The sequence below is a fragment of the Globicephala melas genome, chromosome 1, assembly GCF_963455315.2.
Source record: "Globicephala melas chromosome 1, mGloMel1.2, whole genome shotgun sequence".
Taxonomy (NCBI): domain Eukaryota; kingdom Metazoa; phylum Chordata; class Mammalia; order Artiodactyla; family Delphinidae; genus Globicephala; species Globicephala melas.
The window spans coordinates 167,987,960-168,000,165 of record NC_083314.1 but is presented as its reverse complement, the minus strand read 5'-3'; the positions used below and the strand labels follow the sequence as shown (position 1 = coordinate 168,000,165).

General features: G+C 53.2%; 1 protein-coding gene across 1 annotated transcript in view; it reads left to right on the top strand.

Annotated features, from left to right (window-relative positions):
• The window catches only part of MAN1C1 (mannosidase alpha class 1C member 1), a 131,644-nt gene that overhangs the window by 87,037 nt on the left and 32,401 nt on the right, over positions 1 to 12,206 (top strand). The window contains exon 3 of the mRNA XM_030873988.3: positions 11,285 to 11,400. Within this exon, the coding sequence (XP_030729848.2) occupies positions 11,285 to 11,400 (116 nt within the window). The remainder of the gene's footprint in view (positions 1 to 11,284; positions 11,401 to 12,206) is intronic.

Below are 12,206 nucleotides of genomic sequence, written 5' to 3'. Positions count from 1 at the left end.
TGTGCCTCTTGACTCTGGTCCACAGGCTGTTTGCCATGATCAATGCATAGCTCTGTGTGGCCACCACGTATATCCAAGATGACATTGTGACCTTGCATCCATGGGCCTGGGAGGCCCTGGTGCTTCCAGAGGGCAGCTGGAGGCTCCCCCAGCGGGGCTGAAGTGAGGCGACTGGCTGATGGTGCCCTGTGCTCTTGGTCAATTCTTCTTGCCCCTGGACTGGTAACCAGCTCCCCACCAGCTAGGGGCGCCTCCAGCCACCTTCATGGGACCCCAAAGCACAGGCCCAGGTGCTCCCTGCCTCCCTCCGACCCAACCTAAGTGACTAGTGGGCTCTCACCAACCCAGACGGGTAGCTCCCTGAATTACTCTACGTGGGGTCTCCCTCCAGGACACTTCACACAGCAGCTTGAGTATCACTTTAAAACACCAGGCAGATGGGGGTCTCCCTAAGCCATCCACACAAGCCTCCCCGAGCCGCCAAGGCCCTGTGTGGTCTGCCTCCACACCCCGTCACCACCCACCATGTTCCCTTTCTCACCACCCCCACACCACCTCTCTGCTCCACAAACAGGCCAAGACGTCCCCGCTCCATTCTATTTGCTGTGCATCTGCCTGGCCCGACCCCCTCTTTCCTCCTGTCTTCCTTCAGGCCTCAGCTCAAATGCCGCCCTCTCCTGACTGTACACCCGCTCTCTTTCCCTTTATCACATTTGGTCCTTTGTAACTCGGTGTCATCCGTGTGACACCCGGTTGGTGTCTTTCTCCCCCACCAGACCTTCAGCTCCTTGAGGGTGGGGACCAGAACCGTCCATTCTCCAGCACCACGCACATCCTGAGCACTCCAAAATATGCTTTTGGGTAAATGAATAAATATTGAGCAAGTGACTTAATTCCTTGAAATTTCAATCTTCATCTGTAAAAGAGGGACAATGATAGCGTTTTCACGAGGTTTAAAAAAGATGTGTATAATACGGTGCCTGGCACAAAGCACTATCTGCAGCTGTTCTTATTAACCTCTGTGGTTGGCATTTAGGAGAATCTCACATTCCACAAGTGAACTTCGGTTGGATGTCTGCCCTGGGCCAGGATTTCAGAGCACCATGGAGTTGGTCTCTGCCCCCTTACACCCCCCCACACCTCACACCACATTAGGAACAGCCTCTGGTGAGGTCACTGGCTCCCTGGAGGCTTCCTCGTCTAGGTGTGAGGCAGTGGGCGGAGGGCATCCTTCAGTAGATCTCAACGATGCCTTTGCTCTTCAGGCTTCGATTAAACAGGCTTAGATTCAGCCCTGAAGACACTCACTGCCTGGGATGGACTTGAGAAAAGGACACGGATGACACAGATTACTATAATGAAAGTTGAAAGCAATTCTTTTAATAAAAGTTCAGAGGAGGGCAACCTCAGGTCCACGTGGGGCAATCAGGGATGTCTTCGTGGAGGAAGCAGCATTTTCTCCAAGACTTAAAGTAGACATTGGGTTTGGACATTTGTGGAGACATTTTGGGTTAGAGGAGAGCCTTCCAAGCAGAAGGAACAGCTTGAATAAAGGGCTGGAAGGCGAGAAACAGTGGACCTCATAGAATCTGTAGTCCAGCTAGAGTATGGAAAACGTGACAAGACCATTAAGAAATAGGGCTGGGGGGCTTCCCTGGCAGTCCAATGGTTAAGACTCCATGCTTCCACTGCAGGGGGCACAGGTTCAATCCCTGGTCGGGGAACTAAGATCCCACATGCCACACGGCCAGTGAGTGAGTGAGTGAGTGAGTGAATAAATAAATAAATAAATAAGTGCTTTTGGATAAAAAAAGAAATAGGGCTGGAAGGGCATTATATCAGTCAGCTATTTCCAAAAATAATGCCACGTAACAAATTACTCCACAGTGAGTGGCAGGCAACAGTGAGCGTTTATTTCTCGTTCATATAGCTACAGATAGGCTGGGGTTTGGTTTATCTAGGCTGTGCTCAGCGGGTCCAGGTCTGCTCCACCTATCTCTCATCCTTCATGGACCTCCATGGCTATTTTAGACTTGCTCTTCTCCAGGTGAAAGGTGGACACACAGGAGGGCAACCCCCCCATGCAAGCTTATTTCAAACCTCTGTTCAAGTCACATCCACTAATCCCATTGGCAAGTCTCATGGCTAAGCCTGAAGTCAGAGCCAGTTTTAATTCCCTACCCACCATGAGGCCAAAGCAGGTTACATGGACAAGACCAAGGTTGATGGGACAGGGATGTTTACCCTTCCCATGGAAGTAGAGGGATAGTACTGGGCAATTATCTAATTTACAGGTAGAAGCCAGAGTATGGAGGGACTCTGGGTCTGCCCTCAGGAGCTTCCCATAGCAGCAGTCGGATTTAGTGTCTCTTGGGGCGAGCAGCCAGGGCTCCGGCCTTTGCTCTTCTTCCCACTGAGGCAAGAAGTGTGTTAAAAATATCACAGTGCCTGCCCAGCTTGGTCCCGACTTCCCGAGAGCCCATACCTCCTGCCCGCCTAATCTGCGAGGGATCCTACCTTTGCCTTCTTCTGCTGGAACTGAGCCTTATGGTAACAGCCCCGTGCATTGAGCACCTACTCTGTGCTGGGTGTATCAAATTCTCTTGTACTGAGTGCCTGCTGAGAGCTCTTTGTATACATTCATCTGAACTGGCCACGCCCTTCTGAAAAGGAGACGGATTGTCCAATTTTTCTGAGGCCCAGAGATGTCAAGTCAGTTGCCCAAGATCACACAGCTGGGAAGGGATGAAGCTGGGATAACCAAACCCATAAGGTCAGATGGTGTGTAAGGTGGTGTCTGGTTACAGCTCTGCCCTGAGCTGCTGTGTGACTTTGGAGGATCCTGGGTACTAATTTCTCCATGTGCTTTTTCTTCTCTCAGAGATGCTCTGAGATAAAAGCACTTCAGAGCTTGCTACACAGCGCTGTCGCAGGGAATTTTTTTGAATACCAGTTTCCAGGTCAGACTGCACCCTCAGCTCTTCTTTAAAAACAAACAAAACGTTAACATTTTTAAACATACCTGGTTTTCCAACGAGGAACCCTGTCCAGTAGACTGCCTCAGTGAACCGTGTCAGGCCATTCGTCACAGTGAACCTCATCCAGCGGTCGACCACAGCAAACATTCTCCATCCGGCTGTGGCAGCAAAGCGTGGCATCTGTTTGGGAAGAGTGGAGGAAGGCATTAGTTCCACCAGGGCCCCGACGTCTGCAGCTGTCCATCTTATTCCTCTGACAGTGTTTTCCTTGGATAGCTGGCCGCTGCTCTGAGTGGTGTGTTTTCTCCGAGGCCAAGAGGCCTTGTAAAGTGTTTGGAAATCCCTAAGAAAGCGCTGTGGGCATTTCCACCAGTCGTTTATTCATTCAACAGCCATTTGTTCTTGCCTTCTCAGTGCCTGGCCTGGGGATGGATGGTACGGCTCCTGGGAAGAGTCCGAGCCAGCCACTGCCCTTTGGGATTCACAGGCAAAGATGTACGGTGTAGTGGGAACAGTGCTATGACGGAGCACCTGCAGCAGAGCAGGGCGGGCTTGCAGAGGAGGGAGTGGTCAGCTCTGCTTGTGGCTCTGGAACGTTTGAGAGAAGACACAATGCTCTTGCATCAGCAGACACTGCAGGGTGTTTAGGGAGCTGCTAGTGGTCTGCTCTGGGTAGAGCATTGCATGCAAAGAGAGCAGGAGGGAGGTGAGACTAGAGAGGTTGCCAAGGCCTGGACCACAGGCACCCTGCATACTGTGCCCAGGACTTTGAACTTGGAGAACAGGAGGCTTTGAGGGCTTTTTTTAAGGGCAGTGACATGGTCAGACCTGATCACCTTTTATTAATCAGCCTCTAGTAAGAGCATTCTGTTGGGTTCCAAGAAGAGTTTGTAAAAAATTCTTTAGTCCTTCCGGAGGCACCAAGAAACCTTTTTCTGGAAACACTCAGCCCCTCAACACAACGTTATGTGATCCAGGAAATAACCATCATGGAAAGATTCAGGGAAAATATTCCTATTGGAAAACAAACAAACAGATAACCCAGACCTGATAAAAATGGAGAGGTCCTAATCCCTAAAAAGATTTTATGCAGCCAGAAGACCTGATGTGGTTTTAAAGAATGTACTTTGGGGTAGTGGGGATATCGCTTTAATTCATCTTCATAGAAACCCATGTGGCAGAACATTCCAGCTGCTACTGCTGCATAACAAATTACTCCAAAATTTACTGGCTTAAAACAATTATTTTATTATGCTCACAGATCCAGGGGGCTAGGAATTCAGAAAGGTCACAGTGGGGACAGCTCTCTCTGCCAGGATATATGGGCCCTGACCTGGGAAGGCTTGAAGGCTGAGGGTGACTTGACAGCTGGAAACTTCTGGAAGCTTTTTCATTCACATGTCTGGAATTGTTGCAGACTGTTGGCTGGAACCGCAGATGGGCTGTCAGTCAGAAAACATACGTATGGCTTCTCCATCTATTCTCTCCTTGTGGGCTACCTTGGGCTTCCTCACAGTATGGCGGCTGGTCCCAAGAGCCAGCATTCCAAGAGACAGGAAGTAGAAACTGCCTGTTTCCTAAGGTCTGGGCCTGGGAACTAGAAAATCATCCATTTTGCTTTATTTTGTTATTCCAGGTAGTCACAAATTTCCACGCAGTTTCAAGGAGAGGAGTGTGGAAAGAGGTCCTCTTGTGGGATGGGATATCCTACGGCATCCGTCTTTGGGAACTGTGACCTGCCCCACAGCCATATTGGTTTCTTTGGAAGCTGAGAAAAACATTTGTGTTGTTTTCTTTACCGATTAAGAAAAGTCTCTGTGGATTATATCCTCAAATTAAATGCAACCATTAGGATTTGGCTCTGGGGATACTGTGGTAATAGGCTACGCCTTGGGTGATTTTTGTTTCTATCTAAACGTTCTTCCTGGAGCTTATGTTTTCCAGCCTGACCCATTTCTCTTTGCTAATATAATGTCACATAAAAACCTCATCATCATTAATATTGCAGAGTCAGGAGAGGGGATACAAACCACAGTCCAGCAGGGCAGGGTGGTTCCTGGCCAGGCAGCCCCCAGGGGAGGAGGTTATAAGAGCCTGGGGTCCATTCCCTTGTAGAGCCCGACACGCATGACAGATAGCTCTGTGCAGGGCACTGGTGTGGACACACTCAGCCCCCCTGGCCGATGTGGCCACAGCCTGCGGAGGGTCTCCTCTGTCTACTGGCACCAGCCCCTAGAGCAGACAGTTGAGCTGCCCTGGTGACCTGGGTGGTCACAGAAGATACCCGGCAGTAGGCTCAGTCTGTTCAACTGACACGTTGACCTTTAATGCCTCTGGGTGCCAGACTATAGCCAGGCACTGAGAGATATGAATGAGCCACGGTCCCCTCGAAGCCTTCCCTGCCCAGGAGGAGGGGGCCCTTTATTCCCAAATACTTGTCGTGTACCTGTGATGGGCAGGAAAGTGTTCTAGGCAGTGGAGGGCAGCAGTGCACAAAACAGAGCTCTCCCCGCCAGGAGTTTTACGCTCCATCAGGAAGACAGTAAATAGGGAAGCAGACCCACGTGTAACGTTGCTAGGAATAAAGGCACTGGGGAAAAATAAAGAGGGAACAGGAAGAGCGATGGGGGTGCTATTTCAGCAGAGCGATCGCAAGGGCCAAGGCCAGGACTCTAAGGCTTGGAGGGCGCCAGGAGCAGCAAGGAACTGGAGTGGAGGGAGAGAAGCCAGGCAGGGAGAGGAGGCCAGGGCCAGATCACAGCCTCCGAGGCAGGGGGGAGCCCTGGGAGGGTTTTGAGCAGAGGAACGGCATGATAGGACTTGCATTTCTGAAGGCGGCAGCCCAGAGGAGATGAGGAGTGAGTGGCGGCTGGAACCCTTGTGAAGACAGAGCCGCCAGGATTTGCTGTGGGACCAGATGTGGGGGCAAGAGACGCAAAGTCAAGGGCTTGGGGCCACAGCTCTTGGGAGGAGGGGGCTGGCACCCACCGAGGTGGGAAGCCTGTGGGAGGGGCAGGTTTGGAGGGAGGCGCAGGATTTGCTTTCAGACGAGTTAAAGGTGAGATGTGTGTGGACCTCCGAAATGTGAGTAAGGAGTTATTGGAGAGCGAGTCTGGGCTCCCGAGGTCAAGGTCCTGGCTGGAAATTTAAATCTGGGAACCATCAGCATGTGGATGGTATTTAAGCTGTGAGACCAGATTGAATCACTAAAGGAAGGAAGGTGGACAGAGAAGAGGCCCAAGGATGGAGCCCCAGGCGCCCCGGTCTCTAGAGGCCTGGTGATGAGGAAGAACCAGCAAAGGAGACTGGGAAGGAGCAACCACAGGGTGAAAAGGAGAAGCACGAGGAAGAGCGGCATCCTGAAGGCAGATCCAGCACAGAGTGAGCATGGTGCCAAGGTGCCGGTGCAGGTGCCCGAGACGGGCCAGCTGGTCTCCTGCCCTCCAGCCTGCCCACCCCCACTGGCAGCCATCTCTCAAGCGTGGAGACAACTCTGCTGCAGACTGCGCCCCTGCTATTTCGGAGGACGGGGCAGTAAATTGACGAACCCTTTAGAGTGATGAGAAAGGAGCACTTGTCGTGGCAACGAGGGTACACGGAGTAGGGGCATGGAGGGTGGACCCTGAAGGGCTGGGGAAGACTTCTCAGGGAGGGTGAGACTTCATGCAGACTGTGGGGTGAGGATCACAGTGGCTTCCTGGGTGAGGAGGCACTGGGCAGGCTCTGGACGCCTCAGGAGCAGGTGGAATGAGGAAGGCAACTCCTAGCCAAGTTTGTAGAAGAGTCACAGAAGTCAGGGAATGTGCTGAAGCTGCAGGGAATAGGGAGGGGCCCAGTAGGGTTGGGAGCTCTGGCCTTTGGGGCCGCTTGGAGACAAGGCAGGGAAGGGGTGTGAGAGAAGCATGAGCCTCAATGATCTCATGATCTAGTTAGGGGGCAAGACAGAGCCCCACAGTGCAGGGCGGGAATGGAGGGTGCCTGAGTCGGAAGCCCAAGAAAGTGCTACGGGAGCTCTCTGGGCGGGAGGAGGTTGTCTGGGTGCAATCAGGGAAGGCTGCCAGTGGGAGGTGACCTTGAAGAAGGTGTAGGCTTTGCCCAGAGGCACAGAAGAGCTTTCTTGTCAGAGGAGACCCCACATGCAAAGGTAGGAAGGCCAGAGGATGCAGCCTCTGTCCAGGAAGCAGAGCTTGATGCGAGATATTAGCTAGATCCTTTGGATTCAGACCCAAAAGACTTTACGCGCGCGCGCGTGCGCACACACACACGCACACACACACACACAACTCTTTATTGTATGGTTGTACTGTGAAGCCACTGCAGGTTCCTGAGCTGGGAATGGACACAGTGGCTGGTTTTCGGGAGACAGATCAGGCGACAATATACAGGGTGGGAAGGAAGGGGTCCGGGAGGTAGGTAGACCCTTTTGGAGGCAGGTGTACACCCAGGTCAGGGGTGGGAAGCAGCAGACACAGGTGGGAGCCATATGACACTTTTCTTTTAAGTTGGGTCAAGGCTCTTGCAAGCCGCGTCTTGTGCCTACACTGCCCAACAGGGTGGTGAGAGACCAGTAATACAGGAGTGTCACAAGGCCTCAGTGACCCCAGAAGACTTTGTGGCGGGGCTGCCCAGGGCCAGCTGGGGACAAGGAGGGCCACACTTCTGTTTGTGGGGACCAGCTCATGTGTACCCAACATCATGCCAACTCCTTTCCATCCACCCCCCCACTTAACCCTCCCAGCAGCCTTACGAGGTTGGTCCTACTGTAATCTCCATTTTTTCAGATGAGAAAAATGAGGCTCAGTGAGGTACGATGACTTGCCCTGCACACAGCTAGTACATAGTGGAGCCAGGATTTGAACCCACATCTCCTTGGCCAGGCCAGTATTTCAAGGTGAGCTAAGGGACCCCAGAAATAAGAACAATGAACTGATTTGTCAAGCACTTACACCATGCCAGGCATGTACAGGTGTCTTTATCAGGTGTCTTTAGGCTGGGCAGTATATGATACCTTTGTCCCAGCTCAGGAACCTTCAGTGGCACCTCAGTACCCCAGCCCAGTGGTCTTCACCTCATTTTACAGATGAGAACTTTGACACTTAGAGCAGATGGGTTGCTGGCCCAGGCTGGGATGTGAACCCAGAGCTGTGTTCTTTTAACAGAAGAACACAGGAAGGGGGGCCAGCAGGGGCCTTTGTGAACAGCAGCAGTTCAGAGCTAGAGCCGGGAGGGTGGGCCGCCCAGGAGAGTGGGCCGCCCAGGCCCAGGGAAGCTTCCAAGCTGGCCACCTGACTCTTTGTGCCCCACTGGCTCTTCACATACAAGTTGTGGGCCTGCTGACTGAATAGGCGGCTGTCTTTTTCCCTGGGGAGCTGCCCCAGGTCAGCTGCAGGTGCAGATAGAGTTGAATTCGGGATAGGGCCTTCTCTCCTGCCCGGCCTGGCCGCCAGGTAACCTCTGGCCTGAAACGGAAAGCTTTCCAATAAGTGCCTTGCTGGCCTGCAGCCCAGCTGTGTGGTAGGTGGGAGCGGAGAAGCAGGAGGACTTGGACACCCGAGAGCAGGGGCAGAACCTTGCCAACAAATCTTTTAGCGAGTTGCCTCCTCAGCCGGCTGCCTCGGGAGTGTTCGGGAAGGACAGCTGGTCACGAGGAGCCCTGGCTGCCCTCCCGGCCCAGCCAATGCCCTGGGGCCTCGGGACGCAGGGTTGGCCCAGGAGACGGAGGGCCTGTGGGGTGAAAACACCAGGCAGCCCGGGGCAGGATCCAGAAATCGGGTACTCTGGGCCACCTCTCCCTTGACCTTGAAGGACACACAGCTTGGGCTTCTCTTCTCTTCGCGTCAGAGCAGCCTCCTGCCCCCGCAGGGGAGGGGGACGTAGCAAGCAGATCTGAAATTGTTTTCCCAGGGAATTGAGAGGCCCTCTTGTGGAAAACACACTACACGTGGCCCGGCCTGGGGCCCCATTCCTCCCTTGGGCTAATCTTGGACGGGACCTCTCTGGGGTCCTCATCTATGAAATCTAGGGGTGAGGCAGCCGCATCTCAAAAATCCCTCCAGGCCCTTAAGAAGTCAGGTGTGAGGCCCTGTGGTTAACAGGGAGGGACCCTGACATCAGAGCCAGGAGTGTGGACCCCAGACCTGTGCCCTTTGGCCTGGGCTTGTCTCAGTCCCTCTCTGGTCATGTGTGGCCCATCTGGGTCCCAAGGCCTGAGCACCTCAGGAGGGTAAGGAGTTGCCACGAACCGTGCTCAGCCTTGGACACCTACAGGGGAAGCAGCCAGGATAAACCAGAAAAAGACCAACTTGGTTTGGCTTTGAGTGTTTTCCTACTAATCCTTAAGTGTAGGAGGGGTTGACATTCTGGAAATTCACTTCAACTCAAAAGCCGAAGCCGTCCCAGGACACGTGTCTCTGGATTGGGAAACGCCTGCATCCCCCAGCCCTCCCCTCCCTCCACTCTTCCTTGCAAACCCTCCCTTCTGGAAATGTGTCTTTAACCTCCAGACTTAACTTTCTCTCAACTTCTCCCGGATCTCCCTCCCATCCTTTTCCAAGCCGTGCCCTTTATCTGACCTTGCTGCCCAGCCTAGAGAGGTGGTTAAGTGTTTGAGTTTCACAAGGATTCTCTGCCTGCGAAGTCAACACAAGTGAGCAGTTAAGGAAGCACTAATTAAGGAGATTAGACGCTAGCTCTGAACGCAGGAGTGCCCGCCAAGCCGTACTTCAGACTCAAGTGGGGCTCAGCACCTGTCAGGGAGCTCTAGTGTCCGCTGGGGGAAGGTGGAGGCTGTGAGTCTCAGTGCTTTGAGCCTCTGCAAGGAGGACATTGAAGGAACAATTACTCCTCTGAAGTTACCCTCTAGTCCCGAAAGGAAATTGCTGCTGCCTGCGATGACTGAAGTTGTGAGGAGTTGATGGGAGGCCACCATCTCTTCCAGGAAGCCCCCCAGATGGCCCCAGGCACATCTCTTTCTCCCTCATTTCTTCCTTTACCATCCTCTAGAAGGCAGGCTCTGGTTGTCCCATGTCCGAGGTTCTTCCTCATCGCTCTGCTGTCCAGTCTGTGATGTGGAAACATGCACAATTTTCTCAGCCTTTACTCCCAGGACAAGAGTCTAAGGCCCCAGTGGCAGGGGCCAGGCCTCAAAGCTCACGCTTTGTGTACCCACTGGCCTAGAGCAAGAGTGGCCACGGAATCTTTGGTTTGTGCATTTGTTTAGTTTCTTTGTCCAAACTGTCTTTCCGTTTTTTTTTTAAAACAGAAATAAATTTCTGGTTATAAAAATAATCCATGGGGCTTCCCTGGTGGCGCAGTGGTTGAGAGTCCGCCTGCCGATGCAGGGGACACGGGTTCGTGCCCCAGTCCGGGAGGATTCCACATGCCGCAGAGCGGCTGGGCCCGTGAGCCATGGCCGCTGAGCCTGCGCGTCCGGAGCCTGTGCTCCGCAACGGGAGAGGCCACAACAGTGAGAGGCCCGCGTACTGCAAAAAAAAAAAAAAAAAAAATCCATGAGCTGAAGAAATCAAAAAGCACCTGTAATCCCAGCACTCGGCATTAACCACTGAATCACTTCCTGCCGGACTTGATTCTGTTCAGGCTCGTCCACGTTGGCAAACAGTAAAGAAATTATATTGTGCTTTTTTTTTTTTGCAATCTACTTTTTTTTACCTTAACAGATCCCATGCGTATCTCCCCAACTAACATAGGTCTTTCTCAGTTGTGTGAATGTCTGCATAGTGTCCTATTTTATACATGAGCCACAATTTGTATAACTACTCTCCTATTATTGGACTTGGAGGGTTTTTTTCCCAACTTTTACCCATTATATATGATACGGCAATAAATACCTTCCTGGGTAAATATTTATGAACATCTTTTTGTTCTTAGAATAAAATAAAGAATGGCATTGAAGCGTCAGCGGACTGGCACATTTGTTAAGATTTTGTGGACCAAATGACAGTTCACCCGCCCACCCGCCACCCCCAGCATGACAGAGAAGTGGTGGGCGCCCAGCTGGCCCTGATGGTTGACTTGCTGGCAGATGTAAGAGTGGACCAAGGTCTGGGAAGCAGCTCATCCCTTGAACTCAGTCTCTCCAACCCCCGCCCCCCCCACTGCTGCCCTGAGGAAGAAGCAGCCCATGGGGGGACTCTGGGTCCTGGATGTGCCTTCAAAGGCTGGTGGCCCTGGAGTCTCCCTGGATCGTGCCTAGGAGCCTGCCCAGGCATTTAGAGGAGGCCCGGGGAATGGTGGCTTGTGTGACTGGGGTGGAAAGGACGAGATTGACCCATCCTCTGTGCCTGCAGGAGGCCTCAGTGGGGCAACGGTCATTGATTCCCTCGACACCCTCTACCTCATGGAGCTGAAGGAGGAGTTCCAGGAGGCCAAGGCCTGGGTGGAAGAGAGCTTCCACCTGAACGTGGTGAGTCAAAGACCTCCGGGGTAGTAGAGCCAGAAGGGGCCCGAGAGGTCAGTGACCCGCTCCTCCCAGGCTGCCCAGCAGAGCATTCTTGGAAGCAGGGTTCCATGCACCCTGTTCCAAGGCCCCTCTCCTCAGACCAGCCTTGAGGTGGGGGATGTCCCCCCAGCCCTGGCCGGCCCTTGAGTATTTACTAGCCGGAACTCCCTGGGGTGGAAGACAGACATTCTTGCCCTCCCTAGGGTGCCAGGCACATTGCTACCACGCAGGAAGCCCCTTCTGGGACTGACTCTGTCAGACAGAACAGCAGCAACAGGGGAAGCGACCCTGGGAAGGGAGAAGTGGTTATCTGCTCAGAGATGCCCTAACCTAGAGGTCCCCATCCACCCCTGTGCTGCCCTCTTGAGAGTGAGAGGGGCAGGGGGAGCTGTCCGGTTTGAGGCCATGACCAGGCTTGGGGCCCTCTTGGTTTCTAGCCTTGCAGGCATCCCTGGTCAGGGACCAGGGCCTTGGGGCGGGGATGCTCATGTATATGGGTGGTACAAAAGCCTTAAATACCAGATGCCTCTCCCACTGATCTCTCAGCCCAGACTAAAGTAACAGATCCATCCTGGAGGTCTCAGCTCCCCACAGGGAGAGGCTGTTTAGGTGGTTTGGGGGAGCAAGACATGGAGACAGATGGGTAGGGGGAAGGGTCACATCAAAACACACTGTCGGGCTCCATCTGGGGCTCCACAAGTGACAGATTCTGCTATGAACCGGGACAGCTCCTGGCAGGATGGAGGCCTCTGCTCCTGGAGAGGCCCATG